The following is a 26,774-nucleotide window of genomic DNA, read 5'->3' as shown; positions in this document are numbered from 1 at the left end:
GTTCAACCATCCTGTCATTACTCTGCCTCCTCAAACTTAACAAGCTCAATTGTGCCAAGCCCCCATCAGAGGTACTTCTGGAGCACTGGGAAATTCAACAAAAGTGGCATATTTCAAGCCTAGATCTGACATACAGGCTCCTCTTTGCATGAGGAAGTTTTTATTTTTAATGAAAGATATTTTTTTTTCTTTTCTGAAGACAATAGAAGCTGGTGGGCTGACCCAGTAAACAAAGCACAACTGTCATCATATTTTAAAATATTAGTCACAAACAAGTAGTCCATAAGCAGCAAAAATAATGGAGAACAGTGTCCTGAGAACTGAATTTTCTGATATATAATATGGGATAGAACACACTTACACCTTGCCTTCAGGGGGTACTTTATCAGCATGTATGTCTTCTAGCCAAACCCTTTTTTTTTTTTAGTATCATTTTGAGTCCTCTATCTCTCAGAAAAATTTAGGGAAAATTGATCGATGTATTCACAGTTTTATGGGGGTTAAAAGTAGAAATCAAATAGATGCAGCCAAATCAGTGTTATCCCCCAAGAATAATGATGTTCTCAGGAAGTCAAACTAGCTCAGTGAAATAAAGGGCAGAGCCCTCAGAGAACTTTGATGTGAGTGGAGACAGCACATACCATTGCCAAGTCCTCAAGCACTTGACTGAGACAGATTTCATTATTCCCATTTTATAAATGAGAAATAAACAGACCAAATAATCTATACATGAAAATTAAAGCATTACTAGCCACTAAGAACTCCACCAGTTAACAGTACCTTACATTCACGGCCATCTGAGAAAATACATGGTCAGCTGAAAATAAGACTGATCTCATAATTAAGCCATGAACATTCACACTAGAGATAAAGATATGGCTAGAAAAGTTGGAAGAAGTGGCTTTGGAAGTATCAAGAAGATAGGGTTAAGTTGGGGGTTTTTTTGTGTGCTTTTGCTCCTGTTCAAGTGCAAATTTACAAAATATGGTCATGTATAATACACATCCCATGCAAGCATGTGAATCAAAAGTATTTTGCTGTGTTTATGTCTCACTGAAATAGAAAGCTGTGCTCTTACTACCTTATCCGCTGATAAGAAGACCTATAGTCATAGGGAAAGGAAAAAACATGTTAGCTTGCTCTATGTAGACCCATCTACCTGGATTGCCATGCTACACAAACTTTTAACTCTACAGTATAGTTTGTCCTCACTGACTGCTTTTGCATCACGTGTACCAGTTACTGGGGAGCAAGAAAGCTCCTTCTCCACTGTCAATTTTTTTATTCAGGCAAAAAAAAAAAATTCAAAGCAGTGTAAAATACAAATTCTCCATGTCAAAAACTGAGAACCTGGGGTCAAACGCAAAGAGTTGGCAGCTGCATCTGGAGTGGCAGTGCGAACAAAAGCAGAAGCCTCAAGGGTGAGGCATTCTCAGCAAATCACTACCACCTGGTGTGACTGGTGGAGTACCATCTCCCTCCAGAGAAGTCTCAAGACTAAGCATGTGAACCCACATATATGTGCTGCATGTTGTGGACTGACACCATAATTTAACAACAGAAAGTTCTGCAGCAAGTCCAGCTGAAGGAACCCCCACCTCCTCCCTTGACTGTCATTCCCACCCCCCCACCATGGCTCACCAGCCCCTGAATTACACTGGCACAACTCTGTGGGGCTGTGCTGTGAACCCAAACAGGGAACCGTTCCAGCTTTAAGAAGACCCCAGAAATAAATGTATGTATGTATTTAATTCACAGCATGATCTCTCAAACTATTGTTCTGGCATAACCGAGGGGTGGAGTGGCACAGTGTGGTGGGAACAGGAATACCTTATGCCAGTATTGTTGACAAACATTTTGGATTGGGAAATAATGGCCTTAGGAAGTTTTCTAAGTGCTCCAAGCACTAAGCTCTTAGATTTCCAGTGCCTGGGAATATACACTGCAAACAGTTTCTAACTTCCACAGTACTTTAGACTCAGCAACGTCTGCTTTATACCTTACTTGATGGTTCTAAAAGCTACCTGCAGGCAAGAGCTCTAGCCCAGTCCTGCTACCCAGTCCCCTTATGGACTGCCCAAATCCAAACATAGTTTCAATTACATAGGTCTCACCTGCTAATAAAGCAGGGAATGGTAGAGTCTTTCCAGGAAGACTCCAATTACATAATGTTGATCACATAAGGTCATAACACAGACAGGTGAGATACAGGGAAAGATGCTCTTGAAAATTTTAGGAACACCAGCTAGCTTTCCCAGAGCCAGTCTGAAGAGCAGCCCCAGCAGGCAAGTAACACATTCAAAGCATCAAGTGGTTGCTTCACGTCCCATGCTGTAGTTGTGCAGGAGAAGCTGTGATAAAAGAACATAGCATTTCTCTTCCTCTCTCCATGAAAGCGCTGCAGATGCACTGCCATTCTCTCCTGGCTAACTCACAGTCAGACATGATGTTCTACAGTGAATGCTCTGCTTCAAGTACAATATCTTCAGGACTAAGTTTAAGTTCAAGCACTGCAAATACCACAGAAGAGATGAATGCTGCTGCTAAGACAATATATAAAAGAGGAACCTTTCTTAAATAAACAGAGTGAGTATCTGTGTACATACAGAGAGGGGATCCTGCTCAGCTGCTTGGATATAAACATCCACCTCAGGACAGAATTTTAGATGCAAAATTGAGACTTTTTTGGTTCCTGCTGATTAGCCACATGTGACTCAAGTGTGCCAGCTGGACTAGATGCCATTCTGAGCTGTGTAATCCTCCACATGCCTTGTCAAGGGAGCCAAGACTCCAACCAAACAAGATTCTTAAGTTGATTCCCTGGACCAGGTGTGTTAAATAACATCATCTTCATTTGTGAGCACCTAAATTTGCCTTCTCTGCTCTGTTGCTTTGGCTTAGGATGGACAATAGCAGCACTGCTCTACTTGGTAAAGTATGGTCAAAATAAGCAAAGGTAATAGAACCCATGCAACTTTCTGCATCTTACACTAACAGAGGTAAGTGAAGATAAACACACAAAGCACAGTATTAATATGATGGAAAATACACATCCACAGGAAACATTTTCAGCCTCAGCTTTAGGTCATCAAAACTATGTGATACAGGATTAAGCAAAATAAAGTGCAAGTTAATGTGTAAACAGGAGTCCTATATAGCTTATTTCAACATTAGCACCAGTGTAGTTACACTCTGACTTTCATCGAAAAATTCTCATTGCATCTAAAAGCATTACTTAAGTTAAACCACCAAAATCCAAAGTTAAATGAATGATTCCTTTAATAAAGACTTGAAGTACTTAAGTGTGATTAGTTATTTTCCTTAATGTCCTTTGGGTATTTACTGCTGTGCATCAGAAGATGATATACGTCCTGGCACAAGAATTTCACACAATCAGTAAGAGCGGAGCTGCCCATGGAGTTGGTCAATGATTTAAACATTCCAGGAGAGGAAGTATTTGTTGTCTCACTCTATGCAGCTGTGCTTTTATTGTTAATTTATTTACTCAGTGTTAGCTGATTGTAACTGAATGCTAGCTTAGAGACTTGGATGATGGATCATATAAATTTTGCAAATGTGAACGAAGATTTGTTTGGTGGTTTGGTACACAATTTGTGAGAATGGCTGGCCACCTATTGAAAAGCAACCCAGTGGAAAGGCTGGGAACAGAAGCCCCAGCACTCCAATCTTTATACTCTCTAACTGAACCTCCTTTATTTCACTCCTAATGCAAGTAAAAGGCATTTTTATGATCCTCAGCAAACAACATAACCGATTAATCACTAATTTTTTTTGTGATATACATACAGTAGAGAAACAGTCCATGCTTACCTATGCATTCCAATAAGAGCCTGAAACCTCCTAGTAAATGGTATAGCTGGCTATTACAGCAGTAAGCTTTCCAAAAACCACTATATTTTTTTCTAATCTTTAAAACAGCTCCCTCTTCTGGCATACTCTTTCTATACTTTGTTTAAGTTCCTTACCAGTTTTTAATTCTGTATGGTTCCTAACACTCAACAAACCCAATTTCAGTGTTAAGGCACTTACTACACAGTATGGCTGTGAAGGCAAGGAGAAGGTACCTTAAATTACTGCTTTTGAAAGAGTGGCTAATTCTAATCAAGTATTTATCTAAGATTATCCATATACTTATCTTTACTATGTTTTGAAGGTACCCCAAAATCAATCCAGATCAGAATCCACACCCTGACAAGGAGCCTGGATGGCAAATCCCTGGGTCACATTTACAGGATCACTGAAATTGGAAGGGATCACCCGAGATCTGCTAACCCACCTCCTGCTCATGCAGGCTCAGGTAGAGTAGGTTGCCCAGGTATGCACCCAGTCAAGTTTTGATTATGTCTGCAGCTGGAGACTTCACAACTTCTCAGGGCAACCTAACCTCTCAGGAGGCAGAAATGCTCATGGCAGTGCCTATCCCTAGCTACTGATTATACAAGGTACCTAGGAATTTATGCTCCTTACTGTAGCATTTTAACTAGGTGTTTAATATTAGGCTGGATGAAATTGGGCCTTAGAGTCCCTTTCTGAACTACGTGACATGGACCCAGCCTGATCCTGCAAGAAAACCAAAAGAAAAACTAAGAAAACAAACAAAAAACCCCAAACAAAACAAAACAAAACAAAAGCCCAAAACCAAACACCCCATGCCCCAAACCAAACCACAGGAGAGCTCCCATAACCAAGCTGATAGTGACAAAACTGCAGAGGTAGAAGACGAGGTGAGGCTGGACACACATTTTTTCCTACTGCTGATGCTCTGGCACTATTCAGTCAAAAAAACCCCCAAACAAACCACAAAACCAGAAAGAAGAAAAAAGCAGCTTTTACTGCCTAATGCATTCAGAGAGAACAGGTTCTCAACTTTGTTCATAGAATTGTTGCTGGAGATCATTCAGTGACTGTGAGCACAAAACATACGGAGCAGAACATGACCCAGAACCCAGAAGTCCTCTTGCCCAGGAGGAGAAAAGTCATCTTCCCTCTTAAACTGGCTGTCCATTGCCAGCAGCATTCCCCTTTCTTCCAGTTGTATTTCAAAGGCAAATGGTGAACACTACCATGCACTGGGAGAGGAGACACTGGCGGCTGACTTAAAAAGTAGCATCTGAGAGGATGTAAGTACCTTCCTTGAGTAACTCAGGGGTCTCTACTCCAAAACCAGATTCTGCTTCACATAAACAGTTCTATCGTCTTTTTACTGATTTAACCAAACATTAAGTACCAAGATTCATATACAGGATTCTGGTTTACATTCTGGCCAAGGTTACCAGAAGCTACACACTGCAACCTAATCTGTTGATACTATGAGTCCTTACTAGATCCAATGCAGTTCTTGTAGATGAACGGTTAACATGCAGATTATGTACCAACGAGCACATTTAATCACATAAATTCTGTATAAATCAAAGCACATTCTGAAACCAAATTGAAGAGAATTGGAGTAAACATGCTTTACACAGTTTGTAGAATGAGGAAATAGATTATTTTATTATTAAGTAAACCCCTTGGTTTCAGTGGTGACAGTAGACCTCTGGAGACCTATTCATTCCAGTGACTGCTCAGCAGAGTGAATGATTAACAACTTAAAAAAAACCAAGCTGGTTTAGTGGGAGCCAAAAAACCCAAAATACGAATGAACTAAGCTTCAGGGCTATACAATTAGATTTAGTGCAAAGTATTATTATACAGTGATTCTTATTATAACTTTTCTTATGTAAATGTTGAGGGTGATGATTGTTAAATATCAAAACAGCAGGTGAAGACAAAGCCAGATAATACATTGAAAGCTTTTCAGAATCCCTACATTACAGTCAAAAATAGAACTTCAAAGACTTTGAAACTAACAGGAAGTCTCATTTCAAGGGAGAACACATTAAAGACTTGTCATAATCCAGGCAAATTGCTTGCACTGTTTTCACTGCTTAAAAATAGTTAAGTAGTCTTCAAGTGACAACAATCTTGTTGATGTAAGTACTTCTAGGAGAAGATCAGAATCCAAGCCCTCATTTTCTGTTGTGCAGAAAACCATAAGCAACTCCTGACTCAGAGGATTAGCTCAGGAGATTAAATCTTTATACTTTAAAAAAAAGTGTCTGGTTAAGTCCTCATAGGCTTTAAACATCACCAAGTCACTGCATGAGTTGGTAAAACAGTAAGACGATCCAATAACCCAGCAGCAATCCAACTGCATGCAGGCAGATCAAGAAACTTAGCAAGCATAGGGAGAACTCTGCATGCATGCCAAAGAACTGAATTCTGAAATTACTTCTGTATATTAATGAACGAAACTTGTATAGCATGCTCTACCAGAAAAAATGTTATTTATATTATACATTATCAATCATGAACTAAGCTTCCCAAGTACAAGACTCTAAATAACAAAATTGCCTAGTTTACAGCAATGGTAACAAAAATTATGAAGCCTGGAATGAAGGTATTGCAAAATGCACTCCTGCAATGAATGCAAGAAAAACTTGATGAACAGCAAAACTTCATGAGCTAAACAGCCTGGTGGTTTTAAAATTTGTACTGTATTTATTTACAAAGTTAAATGTTTCAAAAATACACAGACACAAATAGACAGATACTCTTAAAACAGTAAAAAAATATTCCATTACACCTTGCGGATCCTGGTTTTCAATGAACCCAAGTAACGTTAAATATTGCTGTAGTAGATTTTATACTTCACTGCTAATTTTACACTAAACAAACACTGGACAAGGGAAAACAGACCTTTATGACACAAGAGGAAAAAAGTAATTCCTGTCCTTTCCATAACGCCTACATTTCCAGAAAACCATGGACCTGATCCTTCAACTGTACACATTTAATTTTACTCTCATGAGTAAATCTCATCGGTTTTAATAGAAAAGAATTCATATTAAGAAAGGTAAACAAGTATACGCATATATTCTGGACTGAGGAAAAATTGGGCCTTTTACACAGTAATTACTTCAGTAAGCACATTATTACTCCTATACAGAGGTCTTGCTTACACAAGGAAAAAACATTATGGAACAAAAAAGTGCACATTAAACATTTCAACTAATATAGTAAAACTTTACTAAAATTGTAAGTTCACACAGACTGCCATTAACAAAAACATTAGCTTGTTGTAATTAAATGAGATTGAACTCCACTGCATATTCTGTATTCCAACTGCTTCAAGCAGAGTGAGCTATCAGTCCTAAGAGGCAGAATCCTGCCTCATTGAAAGTCAATGGGAATTTTGCCATTCATTTCAGAGTAGAAAAATGTTTTGGAGTCACCTTTCTCCCTTCCTCCCCTTTTTAAAAAAAAAAAAAAAAAAAAAAAAAAAGTCAAACCAGAGAGAAATCCTTCCCATTATGAAGAAATTTGACTAAAACACCAACAGAAAATAAGCATACAGGATTTATTCTCAAATCTCTTGCAACAATTCAATTCTAGCAGAAGCTGAGAATTTTATCATCTTTCTCTTCTATAACCACCCTCAACCCTGTTTTGTTTGATTACATATAAACAAATCATACGCATGAATTTCATTAAGACTGGAAAAGTATGTACCAGAGCAGTTTAATACGCAGACCAATGTATCACATGCAGTAGGACTAACCACGTTCAGTTCAGATCACTTAACACTTGGCTGTGCATACACTCCTTTTTGAGTGAGAGTTGCCCTTGTCTGGATATTTCTTTCCTTGACCTGTACCAAGCTATGCTTTTGCCCCTCTATTTCATTCCATAAAGAATCTCAGCTAGGGATACATGCTTTTCAAGTGTGAAAATTGCTGGACTCCAGAAGGGCTCCACATTTCATGCTTGGGAAGTTACAAAACCACAAGGGGAATGCTATCTAATCCTAACTGTTTAGGTACACGAACATGTTGCCAGATGACCCAAACGTCCGGATCTCTTCTAAGGCTGTGTTTTTTGTGTTGGCAGATAGAATTTCCCTTGAAGGCTAGAAATGAGGCATAGACCAGTAGGGAAAAAAATCTGATTTATGAGAAGCAAAACTGCATTGTTATGCCAGGTCCTAGTCAGCTCCCTGCCAGCCACAGCAAGGAGCTTGGGTAACTTGATTCACTACTGAATTTGGATATTTAAAATGAAGATAGCATTATTGTGGTTGCTGTGCTTTTTAATTGTTTTCTCAGTGACAGAACTTCTAGTTTGTTACCAACATAATTCTGAAATAAGAGCAAAACCATAAATCAGCTACTTGCTAAAGCTTGCAGACCATAACAGAAGCACTCTGAATATTTCACTGATGTCTGTTTCTGTATATCTATCTTGTTAATGTAAGATGTTATTAAGGGGTCTTCGCAGAATTGTTCTGCAGGAAATAAGCTCCATGTAACCCTGCCACTACATTTTCTTGCATGAAAAGTTTCCTGTGATGAATGCAGAGCCCATAAAGTCTGTGTGACTCGGTATATTTTCAACAGAATAACTTAGGTGCCTTGCGGAGGTACCTTGCCATGGAAGCTAACGTTTAACTTTGGTGCTCTTCCCCTACAAATGATTCTACCAATATGTTAGCTTTACAGATTTACCCTAGTTACAGGCTCTACTACCAACCCAAACACAAGGGTATCACAACCTAAGACAGGTGAAAGCTCCAGAAATTGGGGGAAAAAGAAACACTTAACTTAGCTGTTTATTTAAGACTTCCAGAAATGCCTTAACTGGAAGAAAGCAGCAATTGAAAAGTATCAAATCAGGCTTGTACCTACAGAAAACTGACAATTTGGATCCGCACAGATAGTCTTTTGCTGAAGAGTTACACTATGCAGTATCTGGCTTAAAAAGCTGTTCCCACGAAACAGTAGCAAGATGTAATCATAGGAGGCTTATTTCTTCTTTTCAGTTAAGGAAAGAATTTAAACTTCACTGTCACTGGGTTAAAAGTTACACTATTATTCAACTCCAGGAGGCAAGGGCATAAAAACATTGTGCCCAAAGAAACGAACATAAAATATTCCGCAGGGCTTCCAAAGCCTTGCAAAAAAACCTGAAAAATGGACCCTGTGCTCTCTTTCACCCCTAAGTAAGGACCAACCCATGCACCAGCCCATAAACAGGAACAGAGTATACCAAAGATGTGGATAATCAGAAGAGTCATTATTTGCACCACTAATTCTTGGGGAAGTAACAACAGTATCCAATACCTTCAAATAAACTATAGGAAGCATCAGAAATCTGCAAACTCTAAGGCAGTGAAAGAGTCACAACATCTGTGCTTGAGCAGTCTCAAGCTCTACTTTTGCTAATGGCAGAACTCCTACAGTTCATTGGCAGACTTTAATGAATTTAGGACTTCTCCATTAATTTTAACATATGCTAAATGAAAGTTTAGAGCTTTCATTTTAAAGTGATCAGATTTAAATATAACTCAGAACTATACGATGCTCATTGAGTTCAAGAGGCTTACCATATAAATTCATGTTGCAAAAATCTAAGTTAAAAACCATTTACTACTAAAAAAACCCACCTTTGAAAAACTACTGGACCCAGAAGTGTCCCTCAAATATTGTAACTTTCATCTTTCGGCTGGCACACAGCTGACAATGCAGTATCACTTCAATGTGCAAGAAATAAATGGAAGGAGAGCAATGGAAAAAACAAAACAAAACAAAACAAAAAACCGCAATGCTGTCAGCAAACCACCACCACCAAATAAATGAGTGAGATATCCTAATTTCTCAGTTTTACCTTACAGCACCATTACGAATACAGATAACAGTAGTAATCAAATATAACAAAGAAATTTCACCATTGCCATACTATTGATTTTTTGGCCATATGCACAGGCCAAATTCTACTGCTTATTTAGTGAGATTTTTGAAATTGAAATTGAACATACCCTTTCCAATCATCACACTTCTAAACTTAAACAAAAAAAGACCCTTACCAGGAATAATCATGAATAAGAGCCTGGGTAGATTTTTACTTTCATCTTTTGAGAGGTCTTTCCAGGGCCCACACTTCAAGACATGGGTAGCAGCTCCACAACAGTAGATAAATTCTTCATGTAATGGGACTGGCTCTTCTGACACCGACCTCATGTTTGCTGTTAGACAGAATAAGATACTGTTATAACAGATCAGCAAATATTTACATAGCTGGCTCTTTGCTATTATACCTTCCCACAGAATAATTGCAAAAAAACCCCAAACAACCCTCCCCAAACAGCTGTCATCTCCAGTAAACAGAGGCTCAATTCAGTATTTGATGTTTGAATAGGTCATAGAAGTTCATACATGTTAATACTGTACGAGAGAAAACATCTTTTAGTTTTTGTCACAGAAATATATGGTGATGAATTGGACAATAAGATCTATTCTACCTTAAAGGCAAACAATTTTAAACTTCTTATTCACACTGTCCACTGAAAAGATTCAGCTGAAATGTATTCCAAGGCAAACAAAAGAAAAAATACCAAACAAACAGAACTACTGTATGAATGTCTTCACAAGTTCTGTGTGCCTCAACTATGGGAGCACAGCATGACTTAAAAACAACCACCAAAAATCCCTCAACAAAAAACAACCATAATAAAACCCAAAAGAAAATACCAGAGGCCAAAAGGAACATGCTAACTACTAGATTGCCTTCCAGTATTAGGTGGGCTCCTCATTTTAAGTGCAGCATAACTAACTTCTCTAAAAATTTTCAAAGGATTAAAGGAGGCATCTTTGTCAGTTAAAGCTAATCAAGATTTGATCAATTCAGGCAAACATTTATGCTCACCTTTATAACTTTTCTTATGTTATTTGGTTATCTGAATGCAGGGATGTGAAATAAAACATTATGCTGCCAAATAAACGATGCATGTTCATCAGTTCATGTATTTATCACATAGGAAATTATTAGGCTGCCACTTTGGAACTGGCTGATTGACCAAACTCCCGTACCTCTCCTTCACTAAAAAAGCTACTTCATCAAATTACTACTTATGAATTAAAAGATCATCAAGACGAACTAGAACATACGCAAGCATCTGCCAAAATAACCATTTACCATTTGCAACTACAGGTGCAGTTACCAAATGCAGAGTCAGAAGCCTGCCATTGTTGGAGTATGATCACACACGTGCATCACTTGGAACACACACCAGTACTTGGTAAGTCCACAGAGCTGTTTGTATCAACTTCAAGGGCTATTTAAGCTCTACAGAGTATTTCCAATCTTATAAGGACCACATTTCAGGCTTCTGAAGCAACAGATCTGGCTTAAACAGACTTGAAAAACTTGGTTAAATTATTACAGGAATGACTATGCATTCTTTATCCAAGACCATCTATAACGGAAAAGGCTGTCCAACTTTACTGTTTTCAATTTAATTAAATTGTAATTCAAGTCACACACAAAGGAAAAAAAATATTTTAGTCTAATAACTAATCTAAAAGATTAGCCTTTAGTGTCTCTACCTAGTACACCCTGAAATATGTTATGATTGAAATATGTTATAGAAAGAAAAAAGTGCAATGAGTTAGAAGCCAAAAATCCCAAGATTATAGGCCAGCAATTCTCTAAAGGAACTCTGAAGGACTTCACATGCAGCCACTGCAGTAAAACTTTTGGTAAGTCTCACCTTGAAATTAACAGACAAAAGTGCAATCACCTTTCACGTTATTCAAGAAGGTGATCTTTTCCGAGTTCAAAAGCCACTATTTCACGTGTAACTTATATAGCAGCAACCCATCAGCACATGGAATTAGGATAAATAAACAAAGTGAGAATATGATCAAATAAGATGCAACAAAAAAATAATATTACAATAAATCTGGATATTGTTGCATACCATCATGGTCTTTAAAACATCAAAAGCATGTAGTTAAGAATAACATTAGGCCTTTCAAGTGTTTTTGTTTAGTGAAAAAGGACCATTCATTTTTGAGTACAAGGATCCAAATTCTATTTCCTAGTCAGTTTGTGGAGTTTTAGGCATGTAAACTGAAGCCTAAGATCTACAAAGTTTCCAGGACCATGGGGTGGGGGACACCACTTTCACAAATAGTCACTGGAAAATTCTCAGTGCTACACAACTTGAAAGGAACAGATCTGAATGAAACTGTAAGTAATGACACTCGACTACATTTAAAAAGTACACTTGTAGAAACAACATTTCCTTACTTCCCCCAGCTTTGATCTGAAGTTTTGAAAGGTTTAAGTTAAAAAACAGGCAATGCAAAAGAGACAGATAATGTTTTATTTTGAATTAACAAGTACCACCTTCAAAAAATTGAGTAAAATACAAACAGAAAATGCTTCTGCAGGAAAGGGGGAAGTGTGTTTTAAAGCTTTCAATTACAGCACAATTCTCTAGATAAAACTTTTTTCCTGCCTCTCTACTTCTCCCCCCCCCCCCGAAAAAAAAAGTTCATTTAATGCCAAAGGAGACACCTTTACCACTTCATTATTCGCCATGTTATCGTCTTTAACTTACAGTGACTGGAACGTAAGTAATTCAGGCAAATTTTGTCAAACTGTAATAAGGTATATTTTTCAATGCATTATTCCTGCTTTCATATCGTTATTATTCAAATGACAAAGAAACCCAGTTACATCAACAACCAAAGTAAACATTAAGCTTGTCATCCCTTTTCTGAGGTGTTTACAATCCAAGAAGCAAAAGTAACAAGTCCTTACCCGAGAAAGTAGGTTTTATACAAAGTTTCTGATCATGAACCAATAAAATCAGTTGTAAAGTTTCATTTTGAATTGATTTCACTGAAAAACTCCAGATGGAAATCCCATAGACAATTCTTCATTCACAAATAGCATTTGCAACATAAGGTCATAAATTAAGCAATGAAAAAAGGTAGCTTAGCAATGCATTTTGGACTGGAGTAGTAGGCTTTTCAGGTTCACACAGACTCTTGTAGTAGCTTTGGTCCAGTTTTTAACTTATCTACTTCTAATTTCTAATATGCATAGCATTGCAGTACCTGAAAGCAAGAATGCACACTAGAAAAAGAAAAGGTTTTCTGAAAAACCGCCCATCTCAGACAACCCCAAAAGGTTTTCTAATACTAACTTGATGTAATATCTGAGGGATTTTTATTTATTTATTGTTGGGTTTTTAATTTGTAACTTTATGGCCTTTAGTAATAGAAACAGATGTAAAGAGAAAAACAGAGAAAAGACAGTGGATATACTCCCAGGATACTACTCAGACCTGTTTTAAGATGAAATCAGTAATACCCCAAAATACCCCTGGATCTCCCTCCCTCTTCATAAATGAAGCTTTGAAGAACAGTGTTTCCATTATAGGCATCTATCTTTGGCATGAATTGCCTGTGTTTCCCCTAGAAGTACCTTAAGATGGCCTATCAATTTCCAAACACATTTAATGGGCAGCGGTCTCGAGAGATGAGAATCCTACCAGCTCAGTCAGCTGGTGGAGGGGACACAGTTTGCACCGCAGCTCTAAGAAAGCTAAAGAGGAGACAGAACCACAAACTTCACCTGTGGGAGTTTCATGAGTCATCACAAAGGAAAGTAACAGAGCAAGAGAAAGAGAGGCAACTATGTAGGAAATCAGGCCTTATTACATACCATGCAGTACTTTGTTCCTTCTCTCCAACCCCTGCCCATAAACTCTAAACATAAATGGAAAAACATTACAAGAAAGGCAGCTTCTGTCAATGGTACTTAATCTAGTAACAAAACTTCTGCTAGAACACATAAACATGGGCTTTGAATTACAGGGTAGGGCTTTAGCACTAGATTAACACACCCCTAACGTAGGTGTCTACCTGAAAGCAAAATCCTATTACAGGATAGAAAGATCTGGGTGACAGTATATGAACTAATTGGTGAATAACCATGGGACCAGCCACTAGGTTTCTACCTCAGGCTGAGACAAATCATCCCCTAGTTAGGAAAGCCTATAATGAGAACTTAGACACACACTTGCACTTACAAACCAACACATATATTTAGGTGTCTTACTACTGATCTGGACTCCACCTACTATCATTGTTTCAGATAACTCTGTTTCCAGATATTCTTATCTACAAGGAGCAGATTACTTCTGCCATATGACTAAGTCTCCTCATATTCATCTTTGGTTCAAGTGACTCCAAAGTAAAATGCTAATAGTAAAACTAAGTTTCCTTTGGACACGTTGTGCTTAATTATTTATGCAACTGTCCTGATAACATATTAACTGCTCCATCCTACACTATTACTTGGACTTGACATTTTATTTGAAAGATAACTTGGGAGTAACAGCATTTGTGATCTGCATCCAAAATAGTGTTTAATGAAAGAATTGTCAGACTCAGTCTAGCACCACAAAATGTAACCAGAGTAAATCAATTGAGATTTGCCTAGAAACTATCCAATCACAGGACAGGACAAACAGGTTGGTGTACCTGATCTGAACAACGATGCTGAAGCGAGAGATGCAATGGTAATCACGAGGGCAAAGATAAGTTTCATAAAACAGTGGAGGAACCAAAGTAAAGGAGAAGCAACCACTGAAGCAGATTTGACATATGAGATTCCACAAAGCCGTAAGATAACATCCCATGGTGCCCGTGGCCAGGGTTACTATAAGGCCACCTTCTATCCTTTTTGATATGCCACAATGACTGGGGGAGGTGCCTGAAAACTGCAAAAAAGGCAACCACCATGCACATGTTCAAGCTGGAGTGTGCATGGAGCTATAGGCAAGTCAGCCTCATCTCAGTTCTCAGAAAGCTGTCAGAGGAAATCCCCCCCCAAAGTTGTACCCACACACATGAAAGCAACTGGGAGAACACCCTGCATAGACTTGGTGAGGGCACATCATGCTCGAATAACCTCATTGCCTTCTATGATGAGATGAATGGCTCAGTGGATGAGTGGAGAACACTAGCTGCTGTTCAGCTTAACTTGAGCAAGGCTTTCTACAATGTCTCCCATAGTATTATTACAGCTAAACCAGTGAGATGTGGACTAAGTGAACTATAAGGTGCTCTTGGGGAAAAAAGATGACAAAAAAAGAAAAAACAAAACACAGAAAAACCCTACAACACAAAAAACCCCCATTAACTTACCAGCAACATCCTTCAAGGATCAATATTTGGCCCATACTGTTCCATGTCTTCATTAAATACCTGGACAATGGGACAGTATGCACTCTCAGCAGGTTTGTGCACAATACCAGATTGAGAGGGGGAGGAAGACACACCAGCTGAAACACTGTGGGGGAGGGCTGCTATCCAACTGGATCTTGACAGGCTGGAAAAACAGGAACCACATGAAATCCAAGGGCAAATGGAAAGTCCTGCACCTAGAGTTCAGTAATGCAATGCAGCACCACAGGCTGGGGGCTCAAAGGCTAGGAAGTGGCTTTGCAAGACACTAGTGGATAACAAGTTGAAAATTAGTCAGTAGTGTGGCCTTGCAACCATGAAGGCCAAATGTATACAAGGCTGCATTAGCAGGAGTAGCCAGCAAATTTTGGGACATGATTATCTTCCTCTGCTTGGCACTGGAGAGACTGCATCTGGAGTACTGTGTCCAGTTTTGGACTCCTCAGTACAAGCAAGTCATCAACGCATTGTAGAGATTCAATTGGATGATATGGATGCTGAAGCATGCGATATATGTCCAAAGGACAAGGACCAATAGTCAAAAGTTGCAACAAAGGAAATTCCAATGAGAAAGAGGTTTCTCCACACTCACAATGAAGATCATTAAATAATGGAAGAAGTTGCCCAGGGAGGCTGTGCAATCTCCAACCCCGGCGATATTCAATGCTTGACTGGACAACGCTTTCGGCAACCTGACCTACTTTGCCCTTCTTGAGAAAGGGGCTGGACTACAGCTTAGGGATGACCTATAGAAGTTGGATGTATGTAAATTCATGAGACTGGACTAGATACAACCGTAAGTGCCAAAAGAATTGGTTGATGCAATTGCAAGGCTGTTGCTTATCAAAGAATCATGGTAATTCACAGGAGCTCTTGATGGCTGGGGGTGGGGGGGGAAGCCAGGAAAAAAAATATTTCTAAAATCATAGCCATTTTCAATCAAGAAAGGTAAGGAGGAGCACCTAAGGCACTATAGGCTGATCTGGTGATCCAGCTCAGAAAAATCACAGAAGCATGTATTCTTCTAATAACATAAAGGAAAAGACGTTAATCCAGAATAGGAAAACAATTTCCTAGTGGCAAATCATGCTCCAGCAATGCAATTGCCTTCAATGATAAAATACCTGGCTACAAGAATGAGAGGAAAGACATAGATGTAATGCACATTGCCTTATTAAGACTTTTGGCACCATCTCCCACTGCATTCTCCTTTCCAGGCTAAAGAAACACAGGCTGAATAAACTGACTCACGTAGTTTTCAAAACTAGCTGAACAAGCTTAAAAGATAGCTAACTACTGGCTGTCAGCTGAATGTCAAACAAGTCAAGTAATCTTGGGTCAATACTGGAGCCTATAAGACTCAGCATTTTCATCAGAAACCTGGATGATGAGACAAAAAATGCAAACAATGCTAAATCATCTGGGATAGTGGATACAGCCAGAGCAGAGCTTCAATTCAAGAGGGTTGCTTCCTTCAGAACCTTAAGGACTGGGCCAACAAATCCCTTACCATGCTCAACAGTGGAAAGCACAAAGATCTGCACCTGAAGCAGAACACCATGCTTCAGAAGCAGCTCAGAGGTAATTGGCTGAGTAGCAGCCCTGCTGAAAAAGATGTCTGCTATGATGGATGCCAAACTGAAAGACAACAATGTGCTCTCAACACAGTAAGACAAACTATGTATCAGACTGAAATCCAAGAAGCATGGTCAGCAGTTTGAGGGAAGTTACTCTTGCCTTCTATTCAACAGTCGTGAGGACATACCTGCAACACTGAGCCCAGTTTTGCTCACCCCACCAGGTCAAGATGGACGTAGGGAAACTTGGGAGGGTCAAGTAGATGACTACCCAGAGGGTGAGCAGCCTAGAGCACACGATCTCTAAAGAAAAGCTTTATGAACTGTGCTGGTTTAGTCTGCCAAAAGGATAAGCTGTCATTAAATAGCAACCTAGAGCTATGTGAAAAAGACTTGCAAAGATAGCATAGCCAGAGTTTTCTTTGCAATGGCAGATCATAAAACAAGAGGCAAGAGCCACAAGTTCTGTCTTGACAGTTTAAGACATTACAAAAAAATCCTTTGCTAGGAAGGCAATGGAAGATTGCTAGGAAGGCAGTGGAACTTCTTTTGTTGGAGGTTTTTAAGACTCAGCTGGACAAAACAATAATTTTGGTCTGAACAGAAGGATGGACTAGATTTTCTCCAGAGTTTCCTGTAAATGAACAGTTTACAATTCTTATGGCCCTAAAACACCAGAAAGAGATAAAGGGTGAGGTGGAACAAGGGCATCAGCCAATTTTTCTAGTACCTTAGCAAATGCAGAGGGCTTCATGAATACAGTAGATGACAGTAACTACGTCTATAGGTAGGAGAAAAGGAACCTAAACTAAATCAGCCCCCAAAAAACATAGGAAACTGAAGTAGATGTGTTCCATGGATTAGCTGTACCAGCTTAAATAAAAAAAGAAACACTGCCCTAATTGGTGAGCTTATGTGATTGAATTCAGTATCACAATGCAAAAAAACCCCTGGAAAAATTGAAAGTGAGATTCCTTCAGCTGCCTGCTATGCTAAGGCTCTAACAATTCTGCAACATTATCCCCAGAAGAGAATCATCCAGACCTGATGTAAGCTCCTTGATTTGCAGACTGGAACTAACATGCTCATAGCCAAGAACTAGAAGCAGAAGGGACAGACTGACCAATCTAGTAGAAAACCTGCCATGATGAAAAAGAGGAGGAGAGTGGAACACAGGATGCCTAGATCTCATCAAGGATTTCTATGGACAAACTACAGACAAACAGTGGATGCCAAATTTTCTACAGAAAAGCAGCAAACGTCGAACAAAGACTTTACAAGCTGTTGTGACATCAGTCACAAATCTTGACCAATTCTGTATAAGAAAAGCAGCAGCAGCAGCCTGTACCACATAAAACTGAAACATTTCTTCTTTGTACTTTACAGTACAATTCTCTGTCAAAGTCATATGATGGCAAGGACCTGCTAGTCCCTTTCACACTAGTTCTGAATTAGTGAATAAAACCAGTTAGGTGTTACTTATAAAAACAAGCAAAGCTAACAAGTTAACACTACAGACACACCAAATGAAGCAATGTAGCTATATGAAATAACCCAATAAAACCCAAACATCTATACATAAGGCAGTTCAGAGCAGTAAGCTGTTTTTGTCTAAAACGAGTGAAGTAACTAGGCAACCTTATTTTCAGGGATCACTCCATGACCTAGCAATCTGATGCCTTCAATTTGTTTTGTTCCTGTGTCATTCCCCCTATGCCCCTCCCTCAAGCAGTAAAACAGCTAGGAGAATTTCACCAATGACTGTGCAAAAATACCTGTGAAATGCATGGAAATGGGGTACACCTTACTCGTGCTTAGAGCTGTAACTATAAAAAGCTGAAGTGCAGAATGAAAACTGGCATCAGTTTTCATTTCTGAACCTTGTACAGAGACACCATAAAGGGGACCGTGTATAGACCTAAGTAGGAAGAAACCTATTTTTAAGAAGTGGACCTCCAGTATCATCACAAAATTTGGATTTCATTACCGCTAATAAACTTGTACCAATCACCAAGAAAGTATATATTGTCCTGGTGGAAGGGAAGCAGGGAAAATAACTTCTGGGTATCAATTTTATACCAGACTAGTGGTCCCTTGTCAGTGCCAAACATTATAAAACCAGTTATTGAGAAAGACTTTCAGCAAAGCAGTGTAGGACTCACAAATCGAAAAAGTGCTAGCTTGGAAAGGTCCAGATTTTGTGAATTCAAATCAGGCATAGATGGATCCCCCACCAATCTTGTTCCAACAAGGTGCTTTGCTCTGGTACGAGCAATTTGAAAGCGTTTTGGGGGTAAGGAATCAAGAAATCAGAAAACATTTTCAGATCCCACAATAATACAGGTCTACACTGGTCTGGTGCAAAATTATTCAACAGAGAGGGTGGTCAAAACCCTGGGGAAATAGATTAGGAAGGCTCACCATAACTTTTAACCAATCTTTACATCTCACCGAGAGTTTTGGCTTTAAACAGTTCAGCATGTACTAATGACTACAACAAAAAAATGGAGCTCTTGTTAATCATCATAATAGAACTATTACAGCACTCTTGGTCTTGACTTCCACACTATTCTCAAGAGGATGAAACAGCAAATGAAAGACTTCCAAGGCAATGAGGCACAATGGCAACCTTTATGAAAGTAGTCACAAGCTTGAAAGCATCAACTATTGGTCTACAGCACTCAACACAGTCGGCAAGGGGATCTGACCTTTCATTGCAGTTCTGGCACGAAGACACTACGTTTTATGTCTGGTCTCTTTTTCTCCTTTGGCAATCGCAGACCTCAGTTTTTGTTTGTGCTGACACTCCTTTAACAAAGGTCTCAAAAACCCAGTTATGCTTGCCCAGTGCTCAAATAGCAGAGTCCATGTCCCTTGTTACTAGGTAGATCAAAAGGTCCTCCATTTGCCATTGCAACTTTTAACACTCAGAAACACGTGGCACTGGAGTCATAGCAAGCATAAGCAAATCCTGAGAAGGATTTGGTGTGGCTGAGAGTCCCCTGAGGCTCCATACAATACCAGCAACTATAAATGTACCCAAAAGAAGAGAGACATGACATTCTAAAAGTGGAATATATTTTATCAAACACATTTCAGCATACAGTGGAAGAAGTCCTACATATTATATCCTGTCAAACTATTTAATCATACCCAGGCGGTAACTTTTACTTCTTCAAAAGAGCTAAAGCATCACAAACTGTTTGTGAACTGTTCAGAGCTACCAGCATAAAAATGACCCGGGAAGAGTGCACGTTTGTTTTGTTTTGGTTTTTCTTAAAGTAACTTCACAAGCATAATTAAGGCACGGAATCCCACAGATTACAAGAAAGTGGTAGCTATACTCCTAGCAACTCCCCCATTTCCCAGTTAGTATGCACGCCTGATCATAAAGCCACTAACGTTGATGACCTAAAGAGAAATGAGCAAGAAATTAATTGCTTAAAGAAACAAGTGCACTCAAGGAAGTAACAATGGCTACATTTCCATGAAAACAAATAGGATGATCTGATTTGGTGTAATATGGGGTATTTTCCAGAACAGAAAATGGGATTTTGAGAAACTTTTTGGTCCCAAAGGCAGAAAAAGCTGTTCATTTGCACAAAATACTGAGATCTACTGGACACGTGAAGTAACTTTCAAAGACAGCTTTTCCTCTACATTCTGCATTGAAGTATTGGACCCAGAGGAAAATCTTGGGGAGTTTAAAACTGAAATCTTACAGAGGAATAAACAGAGGGTGGTGGGCATGAATAACAGGTAGGTATAATAAATATAATTTAAATATATGTTCTGAGATTAGACTGCAATGTTAGCAAAACCTCATTCAAGTAAAGATTGAATTTCTATGTGAGAGAATATAAAAAGCTGCTGCTGAAGTACAATGTCTTCATGGTAAAGAAGGTTTCTAGGGAGAAAAATATGCCAGGTCTCCTCTGACCAGAAAATTACACAGAAACAGCAGACTCATGTCAAGAGAATCTTGTAAATGAACTTTCCCAGCTGCCTGCAAGAAAACCAAGCAAAAAGCAAAAATTCTACATTAGAAAATGAAAGGGAAATAAATCACAGTTCGGAATGGACAGCATGAGAAAATTGTCACAAATACAGTAAAGTCTGCAAAGCACGCAATTTGTTCAACTGTTTATTTGAATGTGGATTATGTTGAACATCAGTATTTTGGGAGCCACTGGGCAAAACTGAAATATAACACCATGATTACAGACTGGGTTAAAATCTTGCTGAAGTTAGAGGTGGGAATGTTATGCTTCATGAACAAGAACCCATCATGCTTATGTTTGGATACAGAGAAAAGAAACATTAGTGGCCTTCAAACTTCAGCACATATCACCACCCAAAACGAAGCACGTTCAAAATTGAACAGGTATGTGAATTATGTGGGAGAAGAGTTGACACGGCCTTTCACAGGGTATTGCTTCAATAGGAGAGAGAGAAGTAGCAGAATATACTACAAAAAAGTGAAAGAACAGATAATCAAGGACACATGCACAAGAAGAAACTGAAAACGGTATTAAGAGAAAACATGCACATGCAAACAGGTTTGTTTGAGGGCTAAGGGGTTTGGAAAAAATGCTTGCTCACTAAACAAAGATGATGCTTTTTTGCCATTTGATTCCTACTATCTCTAGGGAAAACAAGAACTTTGCACCTTTTCAAAAGAAAAAAAGTCAAAGAACTATTTGGCTCTGCAACAGTATGTTCTATACTCTTATTTTTTCTCCTACATAAAAAAAAAAAAACCAACAACCAAGTCCGACATTTCTGTTGCACAGCCATTCAAGTCACACAGGTAATCTGGACAACAGTTAACAAAACACAAAAATGCAAGAATTTAAAGTAATGGTAACCTATATATGCATTCAAACGACAGCACCCAGAAGTTAAGCATTTGAAGAAACTTCCATCTTTCAGCAGCAGTAATGACAGCCAAAAGCAGTAAAAAGCAATTGCTATTTCATCTTTTATTAAACAACTCCTTTTCCACCTTCTATCAGGATAAGATTCACTACTCAATGGAGAGCACTATTCTTTCTTTATTCTTGTTATGTAAGGCAAAGCTCAAAGACCATAATGAATACTAGCAAGAAGCAGATATCAAATAAAAAAAAAAAAATTAAACCAATCCTATTAGCATCAAGCTGTCCTTCATTTGGCTTCCCCCATCCTTTGCTGTGCTGTTCAGCATGAATCTCCCTATAGAACTATCCCTTATTTCTTTATGTTTCTTCCATATTTCCATGTTAGTTGTTCTTCCTTAGCCTAACATATGCTCTGAATTCAAAACACTTTTTTTCTTTTCTTCTCATTTTATTATTTCAACTTACATGTGTTCTTACATCAACTGTTTATCTCACCTTCAACTTAGCTCTCCAGCTACTGATGGTTTTCTTGCTTTCTAACAAGGACATAAAAGAATCAGTCAAAATACTGTCTACTTACAGTGGACCAACTTACTAGTCACAACAAAATTCTCCAGTAATCTCTCAACCTGTGTTTGCTGCTTACCACCTCCTTCTTATGGTTACTGCAGCAGCTGTACATTCTGATACTCATTCACTAACCTAAACAGGCTAGGAAGGCACTGCGAGCAGAGACATGAAAACAAATAGGCTGTACGCAGCTCTGTGCAAATGACAAGGGAAATCAAACAGGAGAATCAATGAACAGGAGACATAAAGGAGAGACTACAAAGAATAATATCAGATAGCATTAGATCCCTTTCTGAGTCACTACAGTAATATAATTGTCTATACTATTAACATGAGGCCTGGCGTCCAAGTCCTTCCCAATAAGAAGCAATGGTGATGTTCACCATTCTGCTGATTAGGTGGATGGGACAGGGAGTTGAACAGTCAGGCTAGAAAAAGTGGTGCATTAGCCAAAAAGTTTCTCCCAGAACCAGTGCTGCAGGAAGGCCTGCACATGCCAGTGCTCTGACATACAGGCCTACAGTTCTAGTAACAAGAGGATCCAAGTCAATTCACCATGCTGGAAACACTGCTAGCTTGTTCCTCAAATCGAGAGTAACCCTTGAAGTATCACTATTTTGCAAAGGGACCCAGCTCCTCCCATCAAAATAATCCTGCCAAACCCCGACAACACATAACTAGGTACAAATACCTAAACAAAGCCTGTGTTCATCCCAGGTGCAAATAATAATCCAGTTATCACCTGATACCCATTTTAGTTAGTACTAACATTTAGTTAGTGCTATAATTTCTTTGGGGAGGTAAAATTTGGGGGGTCAGATTTCCACAAAAAGTTTGTATCAGTTACTTTTTTTTTAAATGAGAAACTTGAGTAAAGGACCTGTCTAAACAAAGGACAACAGGAACAGGATCTAAACAGAAGCAGGAGATGAGGCAGAAAAAGAAGAGAACCAAAAGAACAGCATGGTTACTAGCAGCATGAGGAGGAAGGGAGAATACTGAGGAAAAAAATCCTGCTATACTTGGAGTTGCAGCATCTCTGGTTAGACATTGTTCTGACACATCAGGACTACCTAACATATGGTAACAAGGCACTTACCACACAATGCACAGCTGCATTAGGTGGTTGTGCAATCCTAGCTAGGTAAATAAGCAGTTCTCTCATTCATTTTACTAGTCGACTATCTACTCAAGCTAGTATTTTGGTGTGAAATCCCAGATTTGTCTCAAGCTTAAGACTCTGTTAAGTTCAGACCTTTCATACTACACATTTGTTTCCTATTATGAATATTCTTTTATCAGAATGACTGACTTCCCCCAGTTAACCTGTTTACAAACCTTACTGGACATCTAAGTATTATAATTCAAAGTGTAGGCTGGAATCAAATTTAGTCAAGGACTTTACTGAAAATTCACAGTATTACACAGTGGTTTGTCAAGAGCAGAAAAAACATAGTTATACCACTGTTAAGAGCATGCCCCATTTAAATACACAAGAACTACCTGTCCTTCATATCCGGCATGCATGTTGGCTGCACAAATGCATGCACAACACCACTGAAGCTTAAACACTGAAATTCTGCTCCAAGTACTTGGTAAATATAACCTAGACATTATTCAAAATGAGGACCACCCCCTTTTTGCAGACTAGGTGCCCACATGATAATAAATCACACTAATAGAAAAAATGTAATTTAAAGGAAATCAAAGCTATCAATATGAAAAACCCCAGTAAGATCAGTGCTATGAGGAAGCTTTAGAGTAAATCTTGTCAAATTTACTGTTAAGTTCTTTGGCTTGGCAGTCATACTGGAAATTTTGTTTTACCATTACCCTTATACAATTTATTGTAATTGCCTTTGTGAATCACACAAAGCAGATAAATAGGTAATAAGCCATCAGTGTTCTCTTCTAATTTAAAAATGAGGAAATATCAAACAGAAGTAGCAGAAAGCGTGTTCAAAACCAAGAGGTGCCTCCTGAGTTAGTGGGTATTTGACCCACAGAACCACTTGAGGCTGGATATTGAGAACACTAGAGCTCCACATGGGTTGAAGGCAAGGATTAGTTGGTAGAGAAGAAATCCACTGTGGAACTTCAAGTCTTCAGTACATCTGTTCCAGAAAGTTCCTGGGCTGCACTTTGTTGCAGGCTGAGTTGATACTTACTGAGTTGGACGAGGTAAAAGAAGAATCATATATGATTCGCCTTTTTCACAAGCATCTGCTTAGGGTACCGTCAAAGATTCTTGAAAAATCACTGGCTTCAATTGCTTGTATACAATCCTTGCAGTGATTTCATGACAGGAAATATTAAATGCTAGTTCTGTAAATGTGACCACTTCCCTCACTGACATCATAAGAAAGCGCCACAAGAAAATAGGGAGCTGCAATAATCCTGATTAATAATTGAAGGCTTCTAGTCTCTGAGACACACAGAATACAAATTCATATCCTGATTCTGCAACAGGTCCATGCGGATGTACTCTTAGACCTTAACTGGACATCATAAAGTCCCAGAGGGCCAGGAGTATATTATACCTTAAAAAATAAGGGTCTGCATCATTCAAGTCTTCTGATGATAAGGCTTTAATATTATACTTAAGTTGCAAGAAAAGAAGCCGTTTCATCATTTTTGCAAACACAACAAAAAAGTTACCAGCGAGAAAGCCCTCGACAACTGTCATACCTCAACAGTGCTTCATCATTATCTTAATTTCTTTAACCGTACATTTCCATGCCAGCATTTACACCGCTTCCTGAACTCGCTGCTCACCTCCTGTCTGGAGCGGGCATTTCTTCTCTTTTGTAGCAGCTACCTTCAAGCCTGTATTTACTAACAATGACGATGCTCTGGGACCAGCACTAAGAACAAAGCTGACAGACAGAGGGTTCCTGAAGGAGGGTGTGTACACCCACTAGAGTCTCTGCTTTTCCAAACCAATTATTTCCTCTATTAAGAGGCACGTCTTTCCACTTAAAAATCTCATCTCACTTTCAACTTCTAAGAATCTATGATCTTATTTTCCTCACTTTTAGGCCCTTCAGGCCACAGACTTTTTCTTCCTACCCGTTTTATAACTTGCCGCTTAGATAACAAGCGTCAGTCAGCTCCAAGAGATGCTTCACAGGAGCAAGTACTGACATATAGGAAAAAACACCGCAAGTAGCATCACCGCAGTTATTTTCTGGAAAAGGAGACACTGCTTAGGACTTGCTTCTCGAAGTCTGCTCCCCATCCAAGGAAAGAAGAACCAAGGGAGCGCGTACAAAGCATCCCTCGCTGCATGCGACGTGCTACTCCATCCTGACCCTTACGCCTCGAAATCACCAGCGTTATTTAGCGGAGCACGGTCCTATAAGCCGGACTTCTGCACGGCCATTACGAGAGGGCTCGGGGACACTTCAGTGCTCAGCCAGGCACCGTCTCAGCCCGGCCGCCGGGTCACCGCCCGCCGCACCACACACCAGCGCTCGGCGTCTGGCAACCGGCTCGGCGAGGCCCTCGGCGCAGGGCCGCTCGCTGCGCGACTCTCGGACCCGACACCGCCCGCCGGGCCAGGGGAGGGAAGAAGGAAGGGCCCGGCCGGCCCCGCCGCCCCGGCCCACCGCCCGCCCGCCCGCCCTCGGCGGGGGCGCAGCCCCTCCGCGCTGCCCCCGCCCCACACGGCGCCCCGAGGCGGCGGGCTGCGGAGAGACCGCCGCGCCGCTGAGGCACGTACCTTCCCCCTTCGCAGGCTCCCCGACACCCAGCATAGCGGCGGCGGCGGCGAGGCAGCGGCCGGCGCCCGCGACGTCTGCCGAAACCGGGCGGAAGCAGCCGGCGAGGCCGCGCAGGGAGGGGGCGGGCGCGGCGGGGCCGCTCCTTCCGCCTGGGCCGCGCGGGGTGGGCTGAGGGCAGCGCGGCGCCGCCTCCCGCCTCCGCCGCCCCGCTCCGTCAGGGCGGCGGCCCTGCGAGCCCCCCCTGAGGGAAGAGGGCGGCCCCTGACGAGGCGGCCGTCCTGGGCAGCGGCTCCCCTGCCTGGCGGCGTGGCCCCTGCGGCGAGAGGGCGGCTTTTGCCGCCGGAGCGGTGGCCGGTGGCCGGCGGGGCCGCCCCAGCCCCAGGCGAGGCGCCGAGCGAGGGCCGGCGTCCGTCTGCCGCTGGGAAAAGGCGGGAGCGAGAGCTCAGTTCACCCGAGACGCGCGTCTCGGGGGTTTCCTTCAGGTTCTGTCACTCGCGCTTGCCCGAACCTCACAGTTCCTTTGGGAATTCTGGCCAAGGGAGAAATAAAAAAAGGTAGTTTTGAAGGAGGAAGATAAGCTGGGGTGCTTAGAAGAAGGCAGGGAAAGGGGTAGCAGAAGCACAGGCTCGGCCTTCAACATGCTTGAAGTTGCATCTAAACGAGGAAACGACCTGGGCACCTGGAGCGTTACACCACAGTACAGCGGGCCCCCCGGAAAAAAAGATTTTGGGGACCGACTTGCAAAAGACATAAAAAGTAGCAGTAAATCCTTTCTCGGCCCACCGGGATCCTACCACAGAGTCTGTATGTCTGCTAAATAAGGTGTGAAAGGAGCTCAGGGAAGATAAGGCTGTAACGAAAAAACTAAACCCCATGCTTCTCAAAGAGGACCTTCGGGAGGTTTTCATGCCGAAGTGCTGCTTTTTT

The 26,774-nt window shown here is 40.4% G+C and overlaps 1 protein-coding gene across 1 annotated transcript in view; it reads right to left on the bottom strand.

Annotated features, from left to right (window-relative positions):
• Positions 1-26,009, bottom strand: part of LDAH (lipid droplet associated hydrolase) — a 127,243-nt gene extending 101,234 nt beyond the window's left edge. Inside the window, exons 1-2 of the mRNA XM_069805704.1 lie at positions 25,847-26,009; positions 9,923-10,081 (exon numbers count right to left, since the gene is read on the bottom strand). Of these exons, the coding sequence (XP_069661805.1) occupies positions 9,923-10,081; positions 25,847-25,880 (193 nt within the window). The 5' untranslated portion in view covers positions 25,881-26,009. The remainder of the gene's footprint in view (positions 1-9,922; positions 10,082-25,846) is intronic.
• Positions 26,010-26,774: the final 765 nt, after the last annotated feature.

The sequence above is a fragment of the Haliaeetus albicilla genome, chromosome 18, assembly GCF_947461875.1.
Source record: "Haliaeetus albicilla chromosome 18, bHalAlb1.1, whole genome shotgun sequence".
Taxonomy (NCBI): Eukaryota; Metazoa; Chordata; class Aves; order Accipitriformes; family Accipitridae; genus Haliaeetus; species Haliaeetus albicilla.
This window is presented reverse-complemented; position numbering and strand designations above follow the sequence as displayed.